Source organism: Talpa europaea, assembly GCF_964194135.1.
Source record: "Talpa europaea genome assembly, chromosome: X".
NCBI lineage: Eukaryota > Metazoa > Chordata > Mammalia > Eulipotyphla > Talpidae > Talpa > Talpa europaea.
The window spans coordinates 85,531,844-85,557,395 of record NC_140081.1 but is presented as its reverse complement, the minus strand read 5'-3'; the positions used below and the strand labels follow the sequence as shown (position 1 = coordinate 85,557,395).

Below are 25,552 nucleotides of genomic sequence, written 5' to 3'. Positions count from 1 at the left end.
GTCAAAATCGGGGTTGCAATTGAATGGGGAATATAAAAATAAAACTTATTTTTAAAAAAAGGAAGGTGGAAAATCACATCTAATGAAAAACAAAAAAAGAAGAAGATATGGCATATATACACAATGGAATACTGCTCAGCTATAAAAAAGAGATGAAATCTTGCCACTTGCAACAATGGCCAAGGTGAGCATTATCTCCCAAGATCATTTGTACTGAGAAAATATTTATTTCTTCCTAAGACTTTTTTTCTACTTTAGATTTTTCTCCTTTTATTTCCCTCTTTCTCTTGTCTAGCCTATCAAATTTCAATTTTGCAATGTTAATAGCCAAAGGAACATCCATAATTTGAACAATATGGAAGCCAAATACTCGCTGGCCATGGATAAACATTCCTAGCTAGTTAGAAGTGGAGACTGGAGAAGACTGAGACCTGTATAAGAAAAACTTTTAAAGTCAGGTTAAAATATATTCTGGTGTTTTCTGGTGTTGGACAACATGTCAGACCTAAGACCATAGAATCCACTCACTGAGAAAGGGGTGAGGTTCCTGATGGGTAGAAAGGAGGCTTTAAAATGTCATATTGAATGAAAAGATATATTTGAAATATATTTCAATAAAACAAAGGGAAGCAAGATGACTAGAGAATTCTGTGTTTGAACAATGTACACACCGTACCCACTGTCTGAAGGAAAAAAGAAATGCCAGTGCCCTTCTTAATCCTTTGAGAACTGGCCACCTCTGAGAACACACAGCTTGTTGAGCATGCATTCTGTTAGTGATATGCCACACAAATTATGAAACATACCTGTGGATTCAGCTGCAACAGGTGAAGTCAATGTTTCTGTAGATAGAAAGGAGGGTCTGGGGTCTAGCCAGGTTGGAAGAGAGGAAGAGAGTAGTGAAGAAACAGTTGCTGTAGAAGGATGTGTCACTCCAGTGGATATGCGTAGAAATGAGGTTCCAGTAGACATGGATGTAGTGGTGGTTATTTTTGGAAGGGAGTCCCCCGTGGGTTTAGGAAGAGCTAAAGTAGGGGATACTGATGCAACTGGTATTCTGCTCCATGCAGGGGTTGTTGTAGGATTAGTTAGAGGCATGGAAACGATAGGTGAGGTGTGATCAATTGTAGGATGTGACTCACTCATTATGCCAAAGGATGGAGTTTGAGACACTGTCCTGGAGTTGGCAGTCACAGTGGTTCTGGAAGATGCCTCAGGGGATTTGGAAATGTATACACTGTCATCTGTGATTCTTACAGACATAGAGGGAGAAGCTGGGAAGCCAGTAGTGATACCTCCCACTGCAGATGTAGGAGTGATTTTAGTAAGTATTGTGCTTACAGGAAAGGGAAGTGTTGTGAAATTAGTGAACAGGTGTGTTGCTGTCATGTCAGAAGTCAGAAATGTGGATTTGGACACCTCTACTACAGAGGAAGTTGTAATGTGAGGTGTATTGGATTTAGTTACCAGAGGGGAACCTGAATGGAGACTAGATACGAGCCAAGCTAGCATGGGGGAAGTAGCAGTCTTTGAGGTCAGAGATCCAGAAGGATTCAATGGGAATGTGAGTCCAAGAGTTTTGGGTATGGTAGTCTTCTCAAATGTGTGCTTAATGTCAGTCAAAGTGGTAGGGATAGATCTTAAAGATGTTGATACTGAAGGGTTCTCAGACATTCCCAAGGTAGAAAGAATTCCTGATGAGGAAATTGATGACATTTCCATAACATCTCCAGATACAAGACCAGTCTGAGAGGTAGTAAATGTTGTCAAAGACTCAGGAAGAGAGTATGGAGTTTCTATTTCTGTCTTATCGGGTGGAGGCACATGAGTAGTGGTAGAAATTGGAAATTGAGAATCTTTAGCTGTGGGTGTGTTCCAAGAAGTCATATACAGAGACTGGGCATTACTAGATGTGGTTCTTATTCCCAGAGCTGGCAATTCAGCCATTTGGGATGTAGGAGGAAGGAAAGTCTTTGAAGTAGAGAACTCAGCTTTGGTACTGCGAGGGGAAGAAAGAAATGACATCAAAGAGGATGGAGTTGCACTAGATGGATTCCATGGAGGATATGAAACAGGTGTATTCACAGAAGTGGCACTCTTTGTTAGTTCAGTTGTCAAAGTATTTTCTGACAAGGAAGTCATCTTTTCTGCATTTGAAGAATGGTAAATAGTGGCTTTTAGACTTGTGGGTCCAGGAGTGCTCTTGAAGCTAGTCAAAGATGGGAAAACTTGTGTACTCAAGGAAGAATGGAGAAGACTTGAAGGAGTAGATGAAAGTGCACTTTCAGGAGCAACAGTTCTGGAATAAGGATTTGTGAGAGCTGTCACTCCACCACTTCTTACAGTAGATAGGGAGCTGTTAGTAATCCCAGGTAATATGCCCAGAGTTGTAGCCTCATATCCCTGTGATGATTGTTCTGTTGTTGATAGAAATGACAAAAATGTGCTCTTTGGAATGGAAGAAATAACTTCTGTGTTCTTAGAACTGAGTAGAGAGGAGGGAGTGGTGTCTAAGAATGGAGTCAATATCCCAGTCACGATAGTGGTTGGGATGGTTTTCAGAGAGGGGAAAGTTGGCTCTGTTGGAAAGGAAAAGGATGTAGGTATGATCCTGGAGGACACGTCTCTCATTTCTGAAGTAGTGAAAACAGAGGAAACCACTGTGCTTTTTGAAGAAGGCCCAGTGTATTTCCCAGGTATGACATCCAATGTGGATGCTTGGATAGTCATAGTAGTCTTAGGGGCAACCGAAGACAATGAAGTAGAGAATGACCCAACTGGTGTGGAAGTGTCAGCTGGAGGTGAGAAAGCAGAGTCACTAACTGGTATTGAGGACGTCTCAGACGTAGACCCAGAAGTGGCTACAAAGGGACTTTTCAAGTAATCTGGCTGTGCTGTTTTAGAAGACTTAGTCATTTGTATTGTGGGAGTGTCAGAAACTCTTTTGGAGGTGAAGACAGTAATATTAACTGGCAACGAGGACATCTGGTTGGTAGGGATAGATGTGATCATAGAGGTTTTCTCAACAAGTGCTGTAGGGACATTTTGTGCAGAAAGTGCTGTACTGGGTCTGTCAGTAGACATCATTGTAAAATTGACACTAGATAGTCCCATTGTAGAAGGAGACAGGGACTCAGAGGAAGTTTGTTTATTTTCAGAAATTGGAGAGGCAATTGAAGTCACCTCAGGTTGAGTTCTAGGTGAAAGCAAGTGTGAAACAGTTGGGCTGATGTTTACAGGATTTGATACTTTATTTGTTCTTGAAGTAGAGGCATCTACAAATGAAGTATCCTGGCGGTAAGAGACAGGGTGAGTCGTAGAGTTGGTGCTTATTGTCATTTTCTCAGTCCTGGGAGTGTTTACTGAAAGAGTCCACGTGCTTTCATTTTCAGGAGATGAAAATGTGGTGATGGTCAGAGCATGTGTAGGGACAGCTGTTTTCCCAAGACTAGTAGGTTCTTCTGAACTATGAACATCTACTTTGTGACTCAAGGTCAAGGTTGGTGTAATCTGTGTACTTCCAGAAGTGGTAGATGAAATTGAAATCCCATTAGATGATGTTATAAGTGGAATCTCTGGAGGTGCATGACTTTGGTGACTGGAAATTGTTGTGGTTTCAACAAATCCAGTATCTGTCATTTCCAAAGGCAAAGTACTGTGAGAATTTGAAATAAAAGGATTCTTTGATGGGGATGCTTCTGTCACCTTCATAGTTTTAGGAGTGTTTCCAGTGTTTCCTAAAGAGGAAACACTCTGTTCTTTGCCAGAAGATAAGGTAGAGATACCAGTCTCTAATAGGGTGGGGACAGGTAGGCTAAAAAGATGTGTGGAAGATTGAGAAATGTGACCATCCACTGAAGTAGTAACCTTGTTGGCAGAGCTGTGTGAGGTGATGTTCTCATCAACAGAAGTTTCTGTAGTGTCAGTGGCCAAACTAACAACATCTGCACCACCACTGAAAGTATATGGAAAACTGACAGCATGGGTAGACATCTCCTCCACTTGAGATATGGGTTGGGTTGCTACTGGTGTAGGCATATGCGAGATGACCTTAGTGGAGGAGACAACAGGAGTAGTGACAGGGAGAGATTTAGAGGCAGCAGGAGTATGTGTAGATGGCGTTACTATGTCAACTGAGGTGGAGAGAAGGGTGGTCTCAGTCTTCGTTGCCACAGGTGTGGGAGGTGTCAGAGAGGGGCCTGAAGCTTCTGCCAAAGAGGAAACTGCCGTAGGTGTCATCCTCACAGAGATCACTGTGACCTCTGAAGTGGTGCCACCTGAGTCTCTGTGTGTAGGCACGGTCTTGCTGGTTATGGAAGAAGTCTGATCTGATGGTGGCACCAAGGTTGCATGAGCTGTAGCTGGTGACAGAATTGAGACATCTGAGAGCACAGATGTAGAGGAAGCCCTGGGCAGTGTAGAAGGTTCGGGCATGGTAAAGTTAGTCTCCTTAGATGCCCCCACAGAAGTGACAGCAGAATTATTAACTGGCAGCGAGGACATATGGGCTATAGGCCAAGGGGTTGCTGAGGAATGGGTAGCTGCAGGCTGTGGAGATGAGGTACCAGCAGACAAGGACATAGCTGTCCTGCTTGCAGGGTTAGTGGCAAAACTGGTCCCTGATAGCTTTGCAGTGGAAGCATTCAGGGTTTCAGGGAATGTCCGTGTGTTCCCAGACATGGGAGATGGTGTCAAATTACCCTTAGGTGGAGTCTCTGAAGTCCAATGTGCTGTGTAGGTGTGTGTGGAAATAAAAGTTTCTGTAGTTCCATTGTATAAACTCTTGGATGTGGTTTTCATTGCTTTTGTAGAAAGCCAACTTCCTCTTGCCTCAGTTGTAGCAATTGCATTATCCAATGAGGTACTCAAGTTTTCTGTATCAGGAAAGAGGGAAACAGGGACAGATGTTGTCATCACCTGTGCTGGTTCATCTGTTGCTTCCATCATTGTTGCAGATGGCCAAATCTCAGATGTCGCTGCTGCAGTCAATTTCCCATTAAGATAATGGGAAGTTGTTTCTTTCTTTGTCACAGTAGTGTTGAATTTTTGTGTTGCAGACTCTGGTGCCAGGGCTGTTGTCTCTCCAAATGCAACTGTACCCCTTGTTTCTGTTTGTGTGGTCTCAGAAGCACTCTCAGTAGAAAAATGTAGTTCATTGTCAGAAAGGGTAGATATTATATCTACTGGAGGAACAACTGTCTCCTTTGGTGTTGAAAGAAGTTCATGTTCAGCTACTGTGGCCATAGGGGTGGTTTTTAGTAGTAAGGTGGTACGTTTACACTCAGGCAGTTTGGTTACAGATGTGGTTTCAGAAACTGTGGAGAAATTAGCAAACCATGGAGATGTCAATTTGGATAAGACTGTTGTATATCTGTCTGCAGCAGCATCAGCAGTAATAGTAACATCCATGGCGGTGGTAGCCTTGCTGTCTGTGAATGCTTCTGCTGGAGTGGTAAGATGAGTAGTTGTGGAGGAATGTTTTGAATTAGAAGTACTCCCATGGAAAGCTGATGTCAACAGGGTCTGGTCTGGCCTGGAAGTCCAAGTGTTCTCACTGGTGGAGAATAGTTGGGCACCATTATCAGTTACAGATGTGGGGCCAGACCCAGCTACTTTGGATATGGAAGCCGATATAGTGGAAAGCAAAGGAAGCATGTTTTCATCACCTGTAGGTGTATTCTCAGTAGATACTAGCCCAGTGATTGCGAGGGAAAGCGTAGTTTCAGCCACTGTAGGTGCAAGTGTGATTCCAGGAGCAAAGGTTGCACGTGTAGTTGTAGTGTCAGCATGAATCCCTGTCTGCACGCTCTGAGTTCTGACAAATGGAGAGGATGTACTGAAAGAAAGGGACATAGAAGATGTCTCTTCTGGCATGAAAGTAGGTACTGTATCCTCCAAGCTGTGTGAAGAGACATCCTGGAAATTCACAGAAGTCGATTCTGTTTCAGCTGTTCTTAATGCAGGTGTCATCTCAATAGGCCTGGCTGGGAGTGTCATTGGATGAGCTGTAAATGCTACTTTCTTATCTGTTGTTGCCAATGTAGATGCTGACTGATTTCTAGGAAATATGGAATCCCCTGGAGCTGTCGAGGTGAGCACAAGTTCAGATGATGTTACTGATGTTGCCCCAATGTGAGTAGTTGTAGCTGAAGTCTGTTCCACCATAGAACAACATACAGTTCCAGCAGCTGTAGATGCAAGAAACTCCTGGCTAGTGGTAGGAATAGGGAGTGCTCCCGTATCTGTGGAATTGTGTTTGGGCCAAGATGTTGTAGACTTGAAAGATGACTCCTTAGATGAAAATAAAAATGTTGTCTTCACAGCAGCTGACTGAGATCCAGTCACTGAAGGTTTGGATGCAATTGAATTCTTGGTAAATCTTGATGTGTGTAGAAAATTAGTCATTGTAGTTGGAGGAAAGATCTTAGTAGCAATGGTTTTGGCCATTTGTGTTGTCCTTGGGGATTTAGTTATTTTCATGGAATGGGTAGGCAGAGCAATGGCTGTCGAAGTAGACAAAATGCCTGCTGCGGATGTCACTGTGCCAGTTGTCGATGTCTTTAACAAAATGGGTGTAGTTGTTGTTTTCAGAAATAAAGATGTTGTATTGAAATATGATATGGTTGTATAATCCGTTGCAAATACAGGCACGCTTTTAGACATTGCTGTGGCATATGCAGTCTTTTTAGGTTTTAGTCCAGTAATTTGAGATGGAGTTGTCAAATCTACTTGTTGTGAAAGAGTTGTTTGAATAGTTGTATCTTCAGAAACAACTGAAAAGTTAAAAAGCATGTGTTACTTGGATTCGGCTGTAGACATCAGAGACAATTCTTTAGGAAAGAGCTCTATAATGTTTTTATCATATTTTTTAAGAGGAAATAAGTACCAGATATAATCAAGTCTTTTGACTACTTGGTTTTTCTTAAAGTGATTTTCTACTTTCTAAAATCTCTACATGGTTCTCAAAATAACCCTGATTAACAAGTAGGAGGACATCCGTTTCACAGTATCTCCATAAAATAAAAAAAGGCATACCCCAAAGAGGGGTGCATGATAAAATAGTGCACTGATTAAGAGGATTCATTTGGGAAATGGACCAATTTCCTGAAAAAAACAAAAGTTATCAAAATTCACTTAAGAAGAAACAGATAGGGCCTCCCTGGTGAGGCAGGCAGTTGAGCGCAGCACTGTGAAGATGTCCGCAGCCTCTGCAGCGCAGGTGCGATCCCGGCCGGCCAGCGAGAATCCCACATGGCATGGCAGACCTCTCCTCTCTCGCCCGCTGCTCACCTCAACAGTGTATTTCTTCAGTCTGCCTGTTCTGCTCCTTGCTCTCTCTCCAGTGGATCCTCTCACCCTCCAGTGGATCCTGTCACCCTCCCGTGTATCTGGTCTGTACCCCGCTTCTTGTATAAAAATAAATAAATCAACCAACTCAAAACGGATTAAAGAACTAGACATAAGACCTGAAACCATAAACTATATAGAAGGAAATATAGGTGAAACGCTATATGACATGTGCCTCAAAGACATCTTTACAGACACATCACCCAAAGCAGTAATAGTGAAGGCAAAGATAAACAGCTGGGACTACATCAAATTAAAGAGCTTCCGTACAGCAAAAAGGATAATAACAAAAACAAAGAGAAACCCCACCGACTGGGAGAACATTTTTGCACACAACACTAATGATAACGGACTGATCACAAAAATCTACAAAGAGCTGATGAGACTCAACAAAAACAAAGCAAATAACCCAGTCAAAAAATGGGCAGAATGGGCCTCCCCGGTGGCGCAGCAGTTGATCGCTGGGTTGCAAAGCTGCCCACAGCCTCTGCGGCGCAGGTTCAATACCCGGCTGCTCCCCGGCCACTGAAGGAGGGTCCCGCATGGCGCGCAGACCTCTCCTGCCGCCCGCTGCTCCCCTCAGCAGTGTACTTCGGTCCTTCTGCCTGCTCTGCTCCCCGCTCTGACTCTGGTGAATTCTCTCACCCTCCCGTGCTTCTGACTGTACCCAGTGCTTGTATAAATAAATAAATAAATAATAATAAAATAAAATAAATCTTTAATAAAAAAAAATGGGCAGAAGAGCTAAAAAGAAACTTCTCCGAAGAGGAAATGCAAATGGCCAACAGGCATATGAAAAAATGATCAGCATCATTTGTAATCAGGGAAATGCAAATCAAAACTACCATGAGATACCATCTTACACCAGTGAGAATGGCACATATGAAAAAAACTAGCAACAGAAAATGTTGGCGAAGATGTGGAGAAAAAGGAACTCTCCTGCACTGCTGGTGGGAGTGCAAACTGGTCCAACCACTATGGAGAGCTGTGTGGAGATTTCTGGACCTACTAAACATAGAGCTTCCATATGATCCAGCAACTCCACTCCTAGGTATTTACCCAAAGGGCACAGAAACATTAATTCAAAAGGGCACCTGCACCCCTATGTTTATAGCAGCACTATTTACAATAGCTAAGCTTTGGAAACAACCCAAATGCCCAAAAATAGATGACTGGATCAAGAATATGTGGTACATATATGCCATGGAATATTACTCAGCGTTCAAAAAGATAAACTCATGCAATTTGCAGCAACATGGATGGAGTTGGAAGGGATCATGCTCAGCGAAATAAGCCAGAAAGAAAAAGGAAAATACCAGATGGTCTCACTCATAGCAGGAATTTAGAAAACCTAAATAAGGGACCAGGAAAAAGACTAATTGCAATAAAGTAAAAATCAAAATCAACAAGCAACTATAGACCAGAGACACACTACAGTGGAGTGTGAGGGGAGGAGAAGAGGGATTAGGGTCAGAAAAAGGGGGTGGGAATTGTATGGGGAATATAACCAAATTGAAAATGTATACATTATGCAAAAATGAAAAATGATGTACGAATTATATAAAATAAAATAATTCATAAAAAATAAAAATAAAAATAAATAAATCTTTAAAAAAAGAAGAAGAAACAGATAACTTAAATAGTCCTCAGTGTATAGAGGCAGTTGGATTGTGTAGTTGGAAATCTCCCAGAAAGGAAGACTATCTTTGGATCCAAATAGATGTGGTTTTAAATTCCACTTCCATCACTTACTCATTGTAAACTCATTACTTAATCTCTCCGTGCTTCAATTTTCTCCTCTGTAATGTGAGATAATAACATCTACTTTATAGAATTGCTTTGATAATTGAGTTAATATATATAAAACAATCAGCATAATACCTAGAACACAGTAAAATAATAAACTGTTGTTAATAAAGGCTTTCAATTGGTCAAATTGTCACTAATCATCTAAACCCTACTGATTGAAAATATGATCTGCAACCCCAATGTTCAATTTGCATCATGTATGATTGTTAGGGGAGGTACCATGTTCCCCGCCCCACTTACATGCAGCCATCTTGAACTGTTAGGGGGAAAGGCTGTCCTAAAGCTAATTCCATACAGGCTTTGTGGACTCCACCCCCACCCCAGGCCAAAGCCAAAGACACTGGGAACTCCAAATCCCATCACCACGGAAGGGAAGGTGGCTGGGACCTGAGGTGGGGTTCAGCAGCCAGGTGGGTAGAAAGCCAGACACGTGGGCTTTGGGGGGGGGTCCCCCATTTTGGCTCCCCGCCAGCTCGCAGCTTCCGGCCTGCTTGGAGAGTGCCTTTGGGTTTCCAGGTCTGCGGATCGGGTAGGACGCATTAAAGACTTTATTTCCCTAGTTTCTCCCTGAGTTGTACATTTTCCTTATTTCCTTTTCCCTTGTAAATAAACCTTTTATTAACCTTTTGTGTGTGCCTGTAGTGGAGTATTCATAAGTCCCTTCTAAGTGTGCGGGTGAGGACCCACAGCCAGGCAACCGGTTCAATATCGGGGCTGCCCTATAACAGAACCACAAGGTCTGGAATACCTGAAAGGATTTCCTGAGCAGGGAACTAGGGGCAGGGTCAAGCAGCCATGCTTGGTGTATAACTGAATGCACGAGAGACCAGAGTCTCTTTGTGCTTCTGTGCGCTCGCTCGCTCTCTCCCCCCCCCTCCCTGCTTCCTCTCTAACTGCCTTTGCAAATAAACCTTTTTCTTTTTCCCTTCATTTCTCTCTGCATGTCAGCTTTTGGGTTCGTCTTGAATTCTTTTTTTTTTTTTTTTTTTTTTTTTTGGTGGGACCCTCGCCTGCGGCCGGGGATCGAACCAGAGCTGCAGAGGCTGCGGGCAGCTTCGCAACCCAGCGCTCAACCGCTGCACCACCAGGGGAGGCCCCTCATCTTGAATTCTTAAGTGCTGGTGAGGACTCACATGCAGGTCACCCCAATTTCCCATGGGATTACTCTGGAACGCATTTATAAGGTAAAATACACAAAAAGCAGAAATGTCAAAAGTATATTATCAAAATAAATATAAATACAAGTTACGATATTTTCTTCCTGCACTCTAAAGAATTGTCTGCATACCCCCTGGAACGGCGCCCCAGTTTGAAGACCATTAGAGCCTAGTTTATGCTTCAATTCAAGTCAGTGAAATTTAACAAGTATTGTGAATACCAGTCTAGGTTCTGTGACAAATGTGTATAGCTTACGGCATGACTCCTTCCCTGAAGAAAAATACCTGGTGAAAAACTGGATAAGTGGAATTTGGGGTGATGGTGGAACATGCAAGTAAAAAATGATACATAGGGCCTCCCTGGTGGTGCAGCGGTTGAGCGCTGGGTTGCGAAGCTGCCCGCAGCCTCTGCAGCGCCGGTTCGATCCCCGGCTGCTCCCCGGCCACCGGAGGAGGGTCCCACATGGCGCGCAGACCTCTCCTGCCGCCCGCTGCACCCCTCAGCAGTGGACTTCGGTCCTTTTGCCTGCTCTGCTCCCCACTCTGGCTCTGGTGAATTCTCTTACCCTCCCGTGCTTCTGACTGTACCCAGTGCATGTATAAACAAAAACAAAACAAGCAAATAAATAAATAAATAAAACATGCCTCTATTAAAAAAAAAAGATACATAGTAAAATTCAAGACTGAGTCATAATTTACTCCAGATCAAATCACCTAAAATTAAATCATGCATGCTTATTGTTGGGAAATTAGCATTTTGAATGTAAGCACCTGAGAAGCATATTAAGAACTGTGGAGGAGTAATTATGATGGTAGACAATCTAGTAACTTGTTTCACTGTCTTAAACATCAAATTCTTTTTAATTTGTATGTCTGGAAATCCTGAGATGTATGTAGGATTTCTTTAGGACTTTACAGTCATTAGTAAATAAATTGGGTGGCAATCAGACTGTATAGATGAATTGACAAATGTACACACATTTATAAGGAGGAAAATCAAAGTTAAGAAATAGTTCTTCACTTTACAAAATTGTTTTAATTATCAGAGATTCACATTCTGTTGGGTCTTATTTAAAAAACTGCTCTATTTTACCAACACAGTATTTATTTCAAGCTTTCTAAAAAAAATAGCTCTCTGCTTTCAAATTTGTCCATAATTCCAAATAAAAGGAGAATTGCCAGGATCTTGGTTTCCATTTTTGCAAATTGCTTTATCATAGCCAATTGGCTTAGCAAACCTGTTAAAGTGTCACTTACATCACATTTGAGAAGTGTGACATTGCAGAGCCTGAGTCGCTCTAGGAATGCACTAATTGTTGAGAGAAGAGTTCACACTTCCCACTTCTTTACAAATGATTAATGATTGAGCTGCATTCACTTTTTAGGAAAACAATAAAACGCTAATACCACAGAAGCCTAAGTTATCCATAATGCAGCATCCCTAAAGAGCACAATTAGAGGAATCCATAGTAACTAGTGGGAGTACTTTCAGAACACAGAGAATGGGAGCTAGGAATGATATTTTTATCTAGAGAGGGCTGAGCTATAGATGTTAATTGTTGTTAACACTTCCAGTAACCATCTCAAAAAGAAGCATAAGATTTAGAAAAAATGAGTTGAACAAAATAGACAAGCAGGTGGCATTTTAAGGCCCCACTATCTCTCAGGATATGACAATTCACATTGTTTCATTTGAACCTGAAGCCTGGGTTTGTGTATTTCAGCAACCTTATCATTGAATCTTTCCAATAAAAGGTGTTGTTGTTTTTTTTCCCCAGAGGAATTAAAGCACCAAGTTTTCCCTGTAAAGTCTATTTTAATAAAGACTCAACTTTTTCTTAAAGTCTTTTTTAATAGATACTCAACTTTTTCTTAATTAAAATCACAGACTTTAGGGCTTCCCTGGTGGCGCAAGGGGTTAAGCAACGCACTATGAAACAATCTGCAGCCTCTATAGCACGAGTTCGAACCCCGACCAGCTAGGGAGCAGCCCACAGGGCGCAGCAGACCTCTCCTGACTCGCCCGCTGCTCCCCTCAGCAGTGTACTTCAGTCAATCTGTCTGTTCTGTTCTCCACTCTGTCTCTGGTGAATCCTCTCACCACCCAGCCCCCCCGAATCTCTGGCCTGTACCCCAGCTCTTGTATGCATAAATAAATCTTTAAAAATAAATAAATAAAATAAAATCACAGACTTTTTGAACCAGGTTTTGGAGATTGTATTTAATCCCTGCATTTAGAGATGAGGCCCAGAAAGGCCCAGTGTTCAGGAAATGGGGTTTCCACAGGTAAAATGTGTAGAAGAATATATGGCATTGCTTCAATTGTCTAGGCCCCCTAAGTGCATGTCTTCAATTTCACACTGACATAGTCAGGAGAAATAGACTCTGCCTAAAAGATCCACTGCAGCATGAGTTCGATCCCCAGCCAGGGAGCTGACCCATATGGTGCAGCAGACCTCTCCTGTCTTGCCTACTGCTCCCCTATATCAGTAGATTTACCTGTTCTGCTCCCCAATCTGTCTCTGATGAATCCTCTCACCCCTCACACCTCTGGCCTGTACCCCAGTGCTTGCATGCATAAATAAATCTTTAAAAAAAAAAACTGTAGAGAACTGAATACATGCACACAAATGAGTACAAGGTAAAACTAGAGAAATCTGAATATAACTAGTGGAGTATATCAATGTCAATATGCTGGTTGTCATACAACAGCTTTGCAAAGTGTTACTATGGAGAAAAACTGGCCAAAGTATACAATCTCCAGTTGCATGTGAATCTATAATTATCTCGAATAATCCAATTTAGAAGAGCAAATGCCGGCCTCCCCGGTGGCGCAGCGGTTGAGCGCTGGGTTGCGAAGCTGCCAGCGGCCTCTGTGGCGCTGGTTCGATCCCCGGCTGCTCCCCGGCCACCGGAGGAGGGTCCCACATGGCGCGCAGACCTCTCCTGCCGCCCGCTGCTCCCCTCAGCAGTGTACTTCGGTCCTTCTGCCTGCTCTGCTCCCCGCTCTGGCTCTGGTGAATTCTCTCACCCTCCCGCGCTTCTGACTGTACCCGGTGCATGTATAAACAAAACAAACAAACAAACAAACAAACAAACAAACAAATAAATAAATCATGCCTCTATTAAAAAAAATTTAAAAAGAAAAGCAAATGCAAAAACCCGCATTGCACAGGTAGTTGAGCCATAACTGGACGTTCGTTAGTACTGGAGGGACTACAGAAGACATGGAGTTTGGCCTCCAACTTCGAAGGGTTTGCAAGGATATGTTGCCACCTTCGCTCTTTTCCCACTCGTGAACACTTCATCACTGACAAATGGTTTGCATGAGCTTCGCTGTCTCTGTATTTGAAAGTGGGGATAATCCAGGCTAATTCACAGAGGCCTGTGGGCTTAATTGCCATTTGCTCCTTCACTATAGACAAAATTGTATTATTGTAATCACTGCGAGCTGGAGAACAGAGGTATAGAGTAGCTGAATATTTATGAGGCATTTTGTTGCAGATGTACCTGCCAACAGAATATTAAGTAGAACATTTGCTAAGGTGCCAAATTCTGCTTGTGATTTGGGTATATCACTTCATATTAAATCTTTGTGTTTTTCTAGTCCACATATCCCATCTGGTTTTTCCTTCAATCACGACCCTGTAAATATAATTCAGAGTGTGTTTATTAGATTTGTGAGAGATAATGGTGACCAGAAACTGCCATCGACAGATTTGCTTGTAGGGTAGAAAAAATATGAAATGAGCATCTTTAAGAGGATGGAAAAAATTTTTTCAAAATGATGTCTGTATTCACTTTCCAAGCAAGGACATGAAAAATGAATTCTGCAATAGGGAGAGAAATAGGCTAGAGTTTCCATCTCTGAATCTATAGGAGGATGTCACCCTGTGCAGGAGAATACAAATAAGGAGGTTTGAGTGAACTACAAACAGGTCCTGCTTATTTCTCATGATGAAAAACAGGGAATTGATGTACAAGGGCAAAACCAAATTGCCTTTTAGCTTGTAGTGCCCAACACTATGGAAACTTTCCCATCAGAGCTACACAGGGGCCTTAACAGTGGGCCAAGAAAGTCTACAAACTATATAATCAAGCTCTGCATATTTTAAGAATGATCAGTTCATAAACTAATTCAAAGCAACTGGAGCATTAGATCAATCAATAAATCTTAGCAAATGAACAACACCACAGATACAGGGCTTAGCCTATGTTTTGGTACCATATAGAGTCCCAAGATGGGCTTAATTCATGTTATCTCATTCTTTTCGAAGAAGGGTTTTCTTAAATGCATAACTAAGAGTAATTTAATCTGCAGACCTTTAGGAAAACTCTTCATCTTCATACATTCATAAGTCAGAACAAGTCCTTTGTTGGGGCACACATCTGGGCTGAGATCAGGAAATTATGCTCACCACAGCTGGAAAGAAACTTCAGCCTGTGATGAACCCCTAATAGCGACTTTAAGAAATTCCTGACACCATCCATTCCTTTTCAAAACACTGTAGACTTTTGTCACAGCTAAGAACTGGAAACAACTTCATTCTATCAAGGGAGTTCATTGAATAAATCAGTTGGTGTTCCTATTCTATTGCACTAGGCAGTGCACCTCCCACCCCCAATTCATTGGACCCCCACTCTCCCCTTTTCACCACAAAAATAAAATAACTTTAATGAATAGCTAAATTAATGAAATGACAAAAATGGTAAATCAATTTACATTGTAAAAGTTTATATTCTCTTGAAATTATTATTAATATTTGATTATTTTAGCTATCCTAAGATTATTTATATAATCTCATCATATAGATTTATATAGTCTAGAATTAGATTAACAAATTATTTTTTGCTTATATTCTCCTGTCTTGAAATTCTACTTCTAGTAAGCTCACATTAACCAAAATAAATATACAAAGAAATTTATTAGTGGGTCTCCCTGGCGGCACAAGGGGTTAAGTCTCAGCACTGTGAAGCCACTGCAGCATGAGTTTGATCCCCAGCCAGGGAAGTGACCCACATGGCACAGCAGACCTCTCCTGACTCACCTATTGCTCCCCTCAGCAGTGTATTTCAATCTGTCTGTTCTGCTCCCCATTCTGTCTCTGGTGAATCTTCTCACCCCCTACACCTCTGGCCTACACCCCAGCTCTTATATGCATAAATAAGTAAATCTTTTAAAAAAAGAAATTTATTAGAGTATGATTTGTAACTGCAAAAAATTGGAAATAATTTAAATGTCCATCAATAGCGAGTTAATGTATAATACAGCTATAGAAAGGATATATGCAGCCTTGAGACTAGATAAGGTCGATCTAAATGTACTAATGTGTCCATGATAATATTAAGCTAAAAATAAATCAAATTGTAGAACAAATGCATGCATGTATTATTTTTGTTTTCTAAAACTCTACATATTCACACACTTACAGATCCAGAGAATATAGACATGTCTGTGGAGAGCACACAGGACAGGTTTTACTTTATTACTTCATGCACTTTTACAATGTTTGAGATTATTGTATTTGCAACCATTGTGTATTGTATTTGTAATACTTAAAAATCAAGAAAAGATGCTTAAAAACTACTCCAAAACTAAATTACTAATGCTAACAACTTTATTGTTATTAGCATTTATCACTGCACTGTTTAAATATTCCTGTGACATCTCCAACTATAGTGCATACTAGTTTATTAAACCCAGGTAGGGTTCACGGTTTTCAGCAAATGTTCCCCAAAAGCCTTGTTCTCATGAATATATAAATATATACATATATAATTCATGTGTAAATAGATTTATTGAGATTTGTAACCTAGCAATGTGCTCATTAAAATTTATTTTTTAAAGGTCATAATCCTTCTATGGACTATAAATACCAATTTATTAGGCAAAAGCTGAAGCTAGACATGTTGTAATCACTCCTATTTATTCATATAATTGCCCCCCTCCCCCCAGATGGCATATGACCAGGTAGAAGAAATTCTGTGGTGTTACAGCTCCTTCAACAGTGAGCAGGCAGTGACTGCGGCTAACAGTCTATTTCCTCAGATGGTGGTTATCAGCACCAGCAGCTCCCTTTAAAGAAGCTACTAAAATAGCGGTTCACAACCTTTGGGAGTCACTTACCCCTTAAGATCACCCTGCATAATATGTGAGACATGCTGTAGGGGGTGAAAAGAGCATGGGCTTTGCAGCCAGACCAATCTATGTTCAAATTCCAGCTCCACTATTTATTTGATGGGTGACCTTAAGCAATTTACTGAACCTGTCTAAGCCTCTCTTTTTTTTGAGATTTATTTTATATATTTATGCATACAAGAGCTTGGGTGTAGGCCAGAGGTGTGGGGGTGAGAGGATTCAGCAGAGACAGAGTGGGGAGTAGAATAGGCAGACAGACTGAAATACACTGCTGAGGGGAACGGCAGGCGAGACAGGAGAGGTCTACTGCGCCGTAGGGGTCAGCTCCTTGGTCGGGATTTGAACTCATGCTGCAGCTTCATAGTGCTGAGACTTAACCTCTTGTGCCACCAGGGAGGCCGTCTAAGCCTCTTTTTTCTCATGTATAAAATCCTGGCTCATGGGAAGAGCCTCGTAAAAGACAGTAATTACAGATTATTTTAGGATGTGATAGAAACTGTAGGCTTTGTCATTTAAAATTCCACATTGTATTTTTAGCACATTGCATACAATGTCAAGGACTTTTCTGGCCCATCAAGGCCATTCTGGACTCCCTGGTTTAAGGTTTGGAAAAAACACTTAAAGAAGCCTGAATGCTAGAAATAACATTTTCCACTGATTTTGCTTCATTGCCATGTTAGGTTGTTTTATTTGTTTATTTGCTATGTTGGATTAGTTATATATATTGCCACCCCAGGACTTAATCAGACAAAGAGGATGGGTTGTACATTAAAAAGTGTACAGGGGGCCTCCCCAGTGGCACAGTGGTTGAGCACTGGGTTGCGAAGCTGCCCGCAGCCTCCGCAGCACCGGTTCGATTCCCCGGCTGCTCCCCGGCCACCAGAGGAGGGTCCCACATGGTGCGCAGACCTCTCCGGCCGCCCACTGCTCCCCTCAGCAGTGTGTTTCAGTCCTTCTGCCTGCTCTGCTCCCCTTCTGGCTCTGGTGAATTCTCTCACCTTCCCGTGCTTCTGACTGCACCCAGTGCTTGTATAAATAAATAAATAAATCTTTAAAAAAAAAAAAAGTGTACAGGGCCTCCCTGGTGGTGGAGGATGAGACACAACCTATGAAGCTATCCGCAGTCACTGCAAGCACAAGTTCAATCCTCGGCCAGGGAGCCACCCACATGGCACAGCAGACCTCTCCTGTCACGCCCGCTGCTCCCCTCAGCAGTGTATTTCAGTCAGTCTGCCTATTCTGTTCTCCACTCTGTCTCTGGTGAATCCTCTCACCTCCTGCACTTCTGGCCTGTACCCCAGTTCTTGTATGCATAAATAAATAAATCTTTAAAAAAATAAAAAGTGTACAGACTTGGGAGGGGTAAGGAGATGGGAGTGTGGCAAGGGGGCAGGAGTGGGGAAGCAATGGTAAAAAAAGAAAAAAAAGTGTACAAAAGAGCAAATTTATGAGGGTTTTCGAGCACTTGAACACATCAGTTAGGGTTAGTTATTTACCAGCCAAGTGGTAGGAAAGGCCTTGGCAATTCACTGGACAGATTAGGTTTCCAAAGACAACTGCTAAGCCTACAGATTTAATCAAGTCATTCTTCCAGTTGCATAGAAGAAAGACAAAGTGACTTTAAACTGCTTTGGGTGAGCTGTTCAGGCATAACCTACTGGTTCCTGACTCTGCTTTGTGATCAGAGCCAGCTAGGACTTTTCTCTTTTATTTTCAAGCTTCAGAAAAGAGGAAACCCAACTACCTTTAGGTAGTAGCTCAAAGGAACAGCTTTCCAGTTCCTTTGCATGAGTCTAATCTCAAAGAAACACAGAAACTGCCTGGAATGTGCCTCTACCTTGAACTCAAACCCCTTTCAGACACTTGGTGAAAACGTACCTCCTCGTCTGTGAGAGCCCTCCAAGGCAGGGATCTAGCCCATCCCCTCTCTAACCACCACCTCCCCCAAATCCGTAAGAACAATAAATAATGGTCTTCTAACAATAAGTGAACATTTCAGGAAAAGAGAAAAAAATCGTATTTTGATACTGTTATCGTGGACTTTAACCACCTTCAGGACTGTTGCTGATGATGGTGGATAAGCTAAGATTTGAGGGGAAAAGGATGTTATACAGAGAAAAACAATCCTATATTTCCTTCTAAAAATGAAAAGAGAAGGAAAATGCATGTGTAACTCCAAAAGGCAAGTTCTCTTATAAGAATTCTATTCCAAGCATTTTTCCCACATCATCACTGCTCTCAAAAATGAATTGGCTTTATAAATATTAATACCATTCATTCTCCACTAAATGGAACCCAGTCTCGGGCCTCCCTGGTGGTGCAGGTGGTTAAGTGCAGCGCTGTGAAGCTGTCTGCAGCCTCTGCAGCGCCGGTTCGATCCCTGGCCACCGGACAGGGTCCCATATGGCAAGCAGACCTCTCCTGTCTCATCCGTTGCTCCCCTCAGCAGTGTATTTCGTTAGTCTGCCTGTTCTGTTCCCCACTCTGTCTCTAGTGAATCCTCTCACCCTCCTGCACATCTGGCCTGTACCCCGGCTCTTGTATAAATAAAATCTTTTAAAAAAATTGAAAAAAAAGGAACCCAGTCTCTTTGGAGAAACAACTGATTCTTAAGCTGAGCAGGGACAGTACAAGATGAGCCTGTAATATCTTGTAGTGCTAGAAAGTAAAGTGCTCCAAAAATTATGGGGACGTGTAAAAAGGACACAAGAACCAAACTGAAGGACTCCCACCAGCCAAATCTGGGCCAACTTGAGCAACAAAGGAAGTGAGCGACAGATTATAACCCATTGAATAAAAGAATCCATGAGTTCATGCTAATATAAACACAAAAACAAATGAAGGAATAAATAAGTTATGTGGGGAAGAAGAGAACATTTTTCCTTATAATAGAATACTAATAAATGTAGAAAAATAAGAGTCTTTAAAATCATTTTGCAGCCATCATAGGTAGTAATGAGTTAGGTGGGCAAGAATCCTCTACAGATGAAGTACAACTGGGTAAATATTTGATAAGAACAAGATATGTACACAACCTTCAAATATCTCCCCAGAAATTGCTTATTAATTATAACAAAGGAAAGAATAGTGACTTTACTGTGGAGAAATCTAGCAGACATCACCAGAATCAATTGATCTAAGTTATCAGGCCTCCCTGGTGGTGCAAGGGGTTAAGTCTCAGCACTAGGAAGCTATAGCAGCCACTGCAGCACAAGTTTGATCCCTGGCCAGGGTGCTGACCCACATGGCACAGCAGACCTCTCCTGTCTTGCCCGCTGCTCCCCTCAGCAGTGTAGCAGTGTATTTCAGTCAATCTGCCTGTTCTGCTCCCCACTCTGTCTCTGGTGAATCCTCTCACTCCCCACACCTCTGGCCTACACTCCAACTCTTGAATGCATAAACAGATAAATCATTTTTAAAATGATCTAAGTTATCATCAGCAGTAATGGGAAAAATTGGTATCGCGAAAGATGAGAAAGACTAAGGACCTGCTCCAGATGAGAATTTGAAGAGACATTCTAACTAAATGTAAATGTGCGGTCCTGAACTGGATTCTGGACCAAGCAAAGGATCCATAAAAGAAATTATTAGGATAATTGGCAAAGGTTGGACATGGACTATGGTTTAGATATTAGTAGTGTATCAATGTTAAATTTCCTGTTTTTCATAGTCGTGCTGCGGCTACAGAAGCAGAAATACACACTGAGATTTTAGGGGTAATGAGGCATTATATCTGCAACTTAATCTCAAATGATTAGGAAACTCTGTGTGTGTGTGTGTGTGTGTGTGTGTGTGTAGGGAGGGAGAAGGAAAAAGAGGGAGAATGATAAAACATGGGGGAAATGTTAACAATTATTAAATCTGGGTAGAGTGTATATAGAAGTTCTTTGTTCCATTCTTGCAATTTTTCTGTAAGGTTGAAATTATCAAAATGAAAGATAAAAGACAATGGTATTTGCTCTACATCAACAAGCAGATGACAAAACTGTGACAACTGTGGGTCCCTCAGAGGAAGACAGAACCTGGCCTACAAGTGGTCTGGGGTATACAGCATCATCGCTCCCCTCACTACGGCAGACAATTCACAAGCTACTCACAGCAGCGCAGCCTCGTGTCAACAGTGGGAATGAGGTTGTTGATGAGCCAAACATCTTCTTCCCAACTAACTATGTTTCCATCCAAACACTTCATAAACTCCTCAATTTCCAGGATGCGGTCCCAGAGTTGAAAGTAGTACAAGCTGCCACTGAAGGCTGGTATGACACTTTTAATCTGGCTGTCCCGCTTCTTGAGCAAGTGTCCTAGAATCAGAGTCCCATTAGGTGCCAGGTTTTGTGGTTGATCTATAATCACCAGTATCCTTTCTTTATTCAGGAAGAGTTCTAATTTGCCTTTCACGCCATCCCATATCAAGCATATTGTATGCCAGTGTAATGGAGTCAGGTGGTAATGGATATAAAAGATCTTGCCCATCTTATATAATATTAGCTGTTGATGGTCTCCTGCAAGTCCAAGGTCAATGTCTTCTCTGCCCAAGAAGGTGTTATTAGTAATATAGGAGAAAGCCATCCAATCACTTGGGTTATCATCTGTGAATGCCAGGTCAATGCATGTTGTGAATCGACTCAGTTCAGGAACAGTACTGGTCAGGCTTACGTAGGTGTCAGCTCTTCCATAAAAATCCAGTCTTCTTCCCTTGAGTGAAAGTCCATCTGTGCAAATTTTGGGAAGGGAAAAGAAGAAAAAAGGAAATCTCAGTTCACAAAAAGTCAATTTTATAATCTGCTTTAGACATTTCATCAAATCCAGACTGCACTATACTATTGAGAGTCAATACTGATGCAAATAAGCTATAATAGTGGATATACAAAAATCATCTCTATTTGACATTGGCATGTGACATTTCTTGAAAGAAAATTATGTCTTCCTAATTATACTTTGCTTGGGTTAATGTGAAAAGTTACATTAGTGTTTGCAGAACGCACACCAGCTGGACAGTTTAGGGAGGCAGTTAAAGGTGTGTGGCTAGGGCCTCCCTGGTAGTGCAATGGGTTAAGCACAGCACTGTGGAGCTATCCGCAGCTTCTGCAGCACAAATTCAATCTCAGGCTGGCCAGGAAGTTACCCACGTGGCGCAGCAGACCTCTCCTGTCTCATCCGCTGCTCCCCTCAGCAGTGTATTTCAGCAGATCTGCCTGTTCTGTTCCCCAATCTGTCTCTGGTGAATCATCTCACCACCACCCGCCCCTGCCACACCTCTGGCCTGTACCCCAGGTCTTGTATGCATAAATAAATAGATCTTTTTTAAAAAAAAAAAAAGTGTGTGGCTAGTGGGGAGAAAGGGAAGAAGCCAACAAAAAGGCAGCTTGGACTTAAAATTTGCTGCACATAATCCTCACCTGTATAATCAAAAGATAACTATTTCCATCAACTTAACAGCCTTATTCTATTCATGGTGCAACAGCAATTTATTTCTCCAATGTCTTTCCTGAGCCAAATGGCCTGATTTTCTCTTTGAAGATTGCTTCTCAGTGAAAGCCCTGACAGAGGCCTGAAGGATGACCAGCTGGACAATACTGAAGACCCAGGACTTCTGCTCACATTCAGGAAGTGGAGAAAAAGCAGGTCCCTGCATGTATTCTGATTCCCTCCTCTGTCTCCGCCCTGAGGAGGCCGTGACAGATTTAAGAGGCCATGGACCCGGTTACATTGGCTCTGAAGTCAGACAAGCCTGGGCTGCAAGCTCTGCTCGGACTCTCATCAGCTTTGCAACTTCAAACAAGTAACTTCACCTCCCAATGTCTCAGTGTTTGCTTCAGTAAAATGGGTGTTCAGGGCCAGATGTTGTATCTGTGCAACTCCGAGGGCCACCATTTACATAAGAGTTTATGCCAGATAAACACCCCCGACTGCTGACTTTGCAAGATGGCTTGAAGATGAGTGAGATGATGCATGCAGAGCCCTCTCATAAGGCCAAAGGAAATGTCCATGAGCACAGTCTTTGGGTGGGCAATTTGGGAATATTTATGGAAATGGTAATTGACTGTTCCCTGTGATTCATAGGAAACTTGATGAGTGGTGATATCTCCCAAGCCACTAGGAAGATATCTGAAGATTGCCAAACAACAAACTTATTCTAGTCCCAGCACAGTCCAAGACAAAGCATAATTCTCCCTGAATTATAGCTGTAGCATGAGACCATCCACTCTAAAACACTAACAACACACTATAGAGGCTGGCCAGAAGTGACTACTTCCTTGCTTCTGGAAACTTCTAGATATTTTCTAGCTCCACAGTATTCCTTCTTTCCAATCCTCTGCAGAATATCTTACAAAAGCAAACAAGTACATGTCTGACCATGTGTGCAAAACATACACACACCCATGTGCCAGAATACACACCATTCATGAACCAAGCAGCTATTTCTGAACTGTCCGTGGCAGATGAGCAAATGCTTGTCTGTCCCGGATTCATGTGATTATCTTATCATCTTTCATGCAGCTGAGAAATTAAGGGATCACCCTACAAAGTGATAATCACTATGAAATTGCCAAGTCTTTATTATGGCTGGTGAACATTGTTTTTCTGTTCAACCATCCAAAATGACGTCAAATATAACATTTAAGAACGATTATTGTGGGCCTCCCCGGTGGCGCAGCGGTTGAGTGCTGGGTTGCGAAGCTGCCCATGGCCTCTGCAGCGCCAGTTCAATCCCCGGCTGCTCCCCGGCCACCAGAGGAGGGTCCCACATGGCGCTCAGACCTCTCCTGCCACACCCGCTGCTCCCCTCAGCAGTGTACTTTGGTCCTTCTGCCTGCTCTGCTCCCTGCTCTGGCTCTGGTGAATTCTCTCACCCTCCCGTGCTTCTGACTGTACCACCCAGTGCTTGTATAAACAAAAAAACAAACAAACAAATAATAAAACATGCCTCTATAAAAAAAAAATTATAAATAAATAAATAACTCTTGCATCTAGTTCATCAGAACCCATGCTTTAAAAAAAAAAAAAAAAACGATTATTGTGAGCATAAATCTCCAAGGCTTACCTGTCCCTCAAAAGAGGATGTTTCATAATCTCATATGGTCTACAAGGGCCTCTCCTCTGCAATATACTCAGATGAAGCCAGGTGTCAAAGGACATCAATGCTCAACTTACAAAACCAGAACCACAGAAGCCGATGCTATATAAAGATAGTCCCTGCCTATTTTCAAAGCACAAATTAGAACCTCTATATAGTGAGATATTAAGACAAACCAGTACATCTATTTAGTCATAGAGAGATTTCCAAGTCTTAATATTGCCTGAAAGAGCAGGTAGCTAAGTGTAGGTATAGACTTACTCTTTTAGAAAAATAGGAGAAAAACACATGTGTTAGCAGACACAGAGAAAAAAATCCGGAAGAGCACACATCAAACAGGTAAGAGAGTATTGTCAGGTGTGAAATTTGGGGGACCTTTACTTTCCACATTATTTAGCTCTATAATATTGACATATTTTTTTAACACAATCGTGTCTTACATTTTAATCAGAAAATGAAGATGGATGAATGGAGCGGAAGAGGGAGCCACTGTGAGTGTATTTGAGATTCTGTCGAGATGAATTCTGTTTAGCTCGGAGCAGAAGTGTGGTGCGGAGTAGAGTCTAAAAAGCCAGATTTGAGTCCCAGTTGCGCGCCTCACTAGCCGTATGAACGCGGGCAGTTAATGCAGGTGCAAGCTTTTAGGACAACGTCTGGGCATAGAGTGAGTCCTATGTGGATGTTACATAAGTAAACTCACGCAAACTCTCTATGCCACACTCCTCCATGGTAAGAGGGGAATAAGAATTATCTACCTCGCCGGGTCACTAAGAAGGGCGATGCAATCATTACCACTTCTGCACGTGTATGAGCATCTCTATAAACGGTGAAGCCCCTGTAAATGTCAGCGGCCGTGGTTGCCATTGTCATTATCGTCATTATTAGGTGCCTCTCTCTTCTCCCACAACCTCTTTCACATCCTCCCCACATGCAAGCACTTCTGCCTTGGGCCCTGCCACAGCCTCCAGGCTCCCAGGGGACTCAGGGGCCCCGTGTGCCAACACAGCAAGGTGGGGCCAGGGACCTTGTCCTTCTGTTTGGCTGGGCGAGCGGGGCCTCTCCAGGGCCTGCTCCAAAGGCCACGTGTGTCTCTGCATATCATTCAACTATCCATGGCAGGTATCTGCTTGGCCGCTGCCATCTGTCTCTTAGCAATTTCCAAGTCTAGATTGCGTGATTGCTCCCCTGAAGCATGTGCTCTCTTGTTTTGCCCCCCATCCCCCGTCTCTTTGCCTCTATCCTCCGTTTCCTTTTATTTTCAATTATATTTTTATATTTTTATATATTTATATTTTTTCTATTATAAATATGATGCCATAGGAACTTTTTAAAAGAAAAATTGAAAATTATCACTATTAGGAGGTTAAAAACTGAGAACAAAGTCAGCCAGAGTGCCACCATCCAGAGAAACATTTTGATGTATATCCCTTGGAGTTCCCCCATCCCCCCACCCCACCCCCGTGCACAGGATTTGCTTGTTTCTATGTGACTGAGATTACTTTGTATGGAAAAGCAGGTAGCCCACTTTTTCTCACTTAACACTGGAACCCAAGTAGTCTCCGTGTTAGAAAAACTTACCGTGGGTCCTCCCTGGTGGTGCAAGGGGTTAAGCACTGCACTATGAAGCAATCTGCAGACTCTGCAGCACGAATTCGATCCCCAGCCTGCCAGGGAGCAACCCACATGGCACAGCAGACCTCTTCTGTCTCGCCCACTGCTCCCCTCAGCAGTGTATTTCAGTCAGTCTGCCTGTTCTGCTCCCCACTCTGTCTCTGGTGAATCATCTCACCCCCTGCATCTCTGGCCAGTACCCCAGTTCCTGTATGCATAAATAAATACATTTTTTTTAAAAAGAAAAGAAAAACTTACCCTGAACATTTCTTTTTATTTATTTATTTATTTATTTTTTATTGATTGATTCTAATTTGGGGGTTACTTTTTTATTCTTCCATATGCACACATGTTCCTCTTGCCCTCCACCAAACCACCTGTGTCCTTACTCCATCTGCCTCCCTCCCACCT

At 42.3% G+C, this 25,552-nt stretch overlaps 1 protein-coding gene across 1 annotated transcript in view; it reads right to left on the bottom strand.

Moving 5' to 3' along the window:
• Window positions 1-25,552, bottom strand: part of ADGRG4 (adhesion G protein-coupled receptor G4) — a gene marked incomplete at both ends in the record, with an annotated part of 89,717 nt that overhangs the window by 56,043 nt on the left and 8,122 nt on the right. Inside the window, 2 exons of the mRNA XM_084259028.1 lie at window positions 807-6,773; window positions 20,550-21,164. Of these exons, the coding sequence (XP_084115154.1) occupies window positions 807-6,773; window positions 20,550-21,164 (6,582 nt within the window). The remainder of the gene's footprint in view (window positions 1-806; window positions 6,774-20,549; window positions 21,165-25,552) is intronic.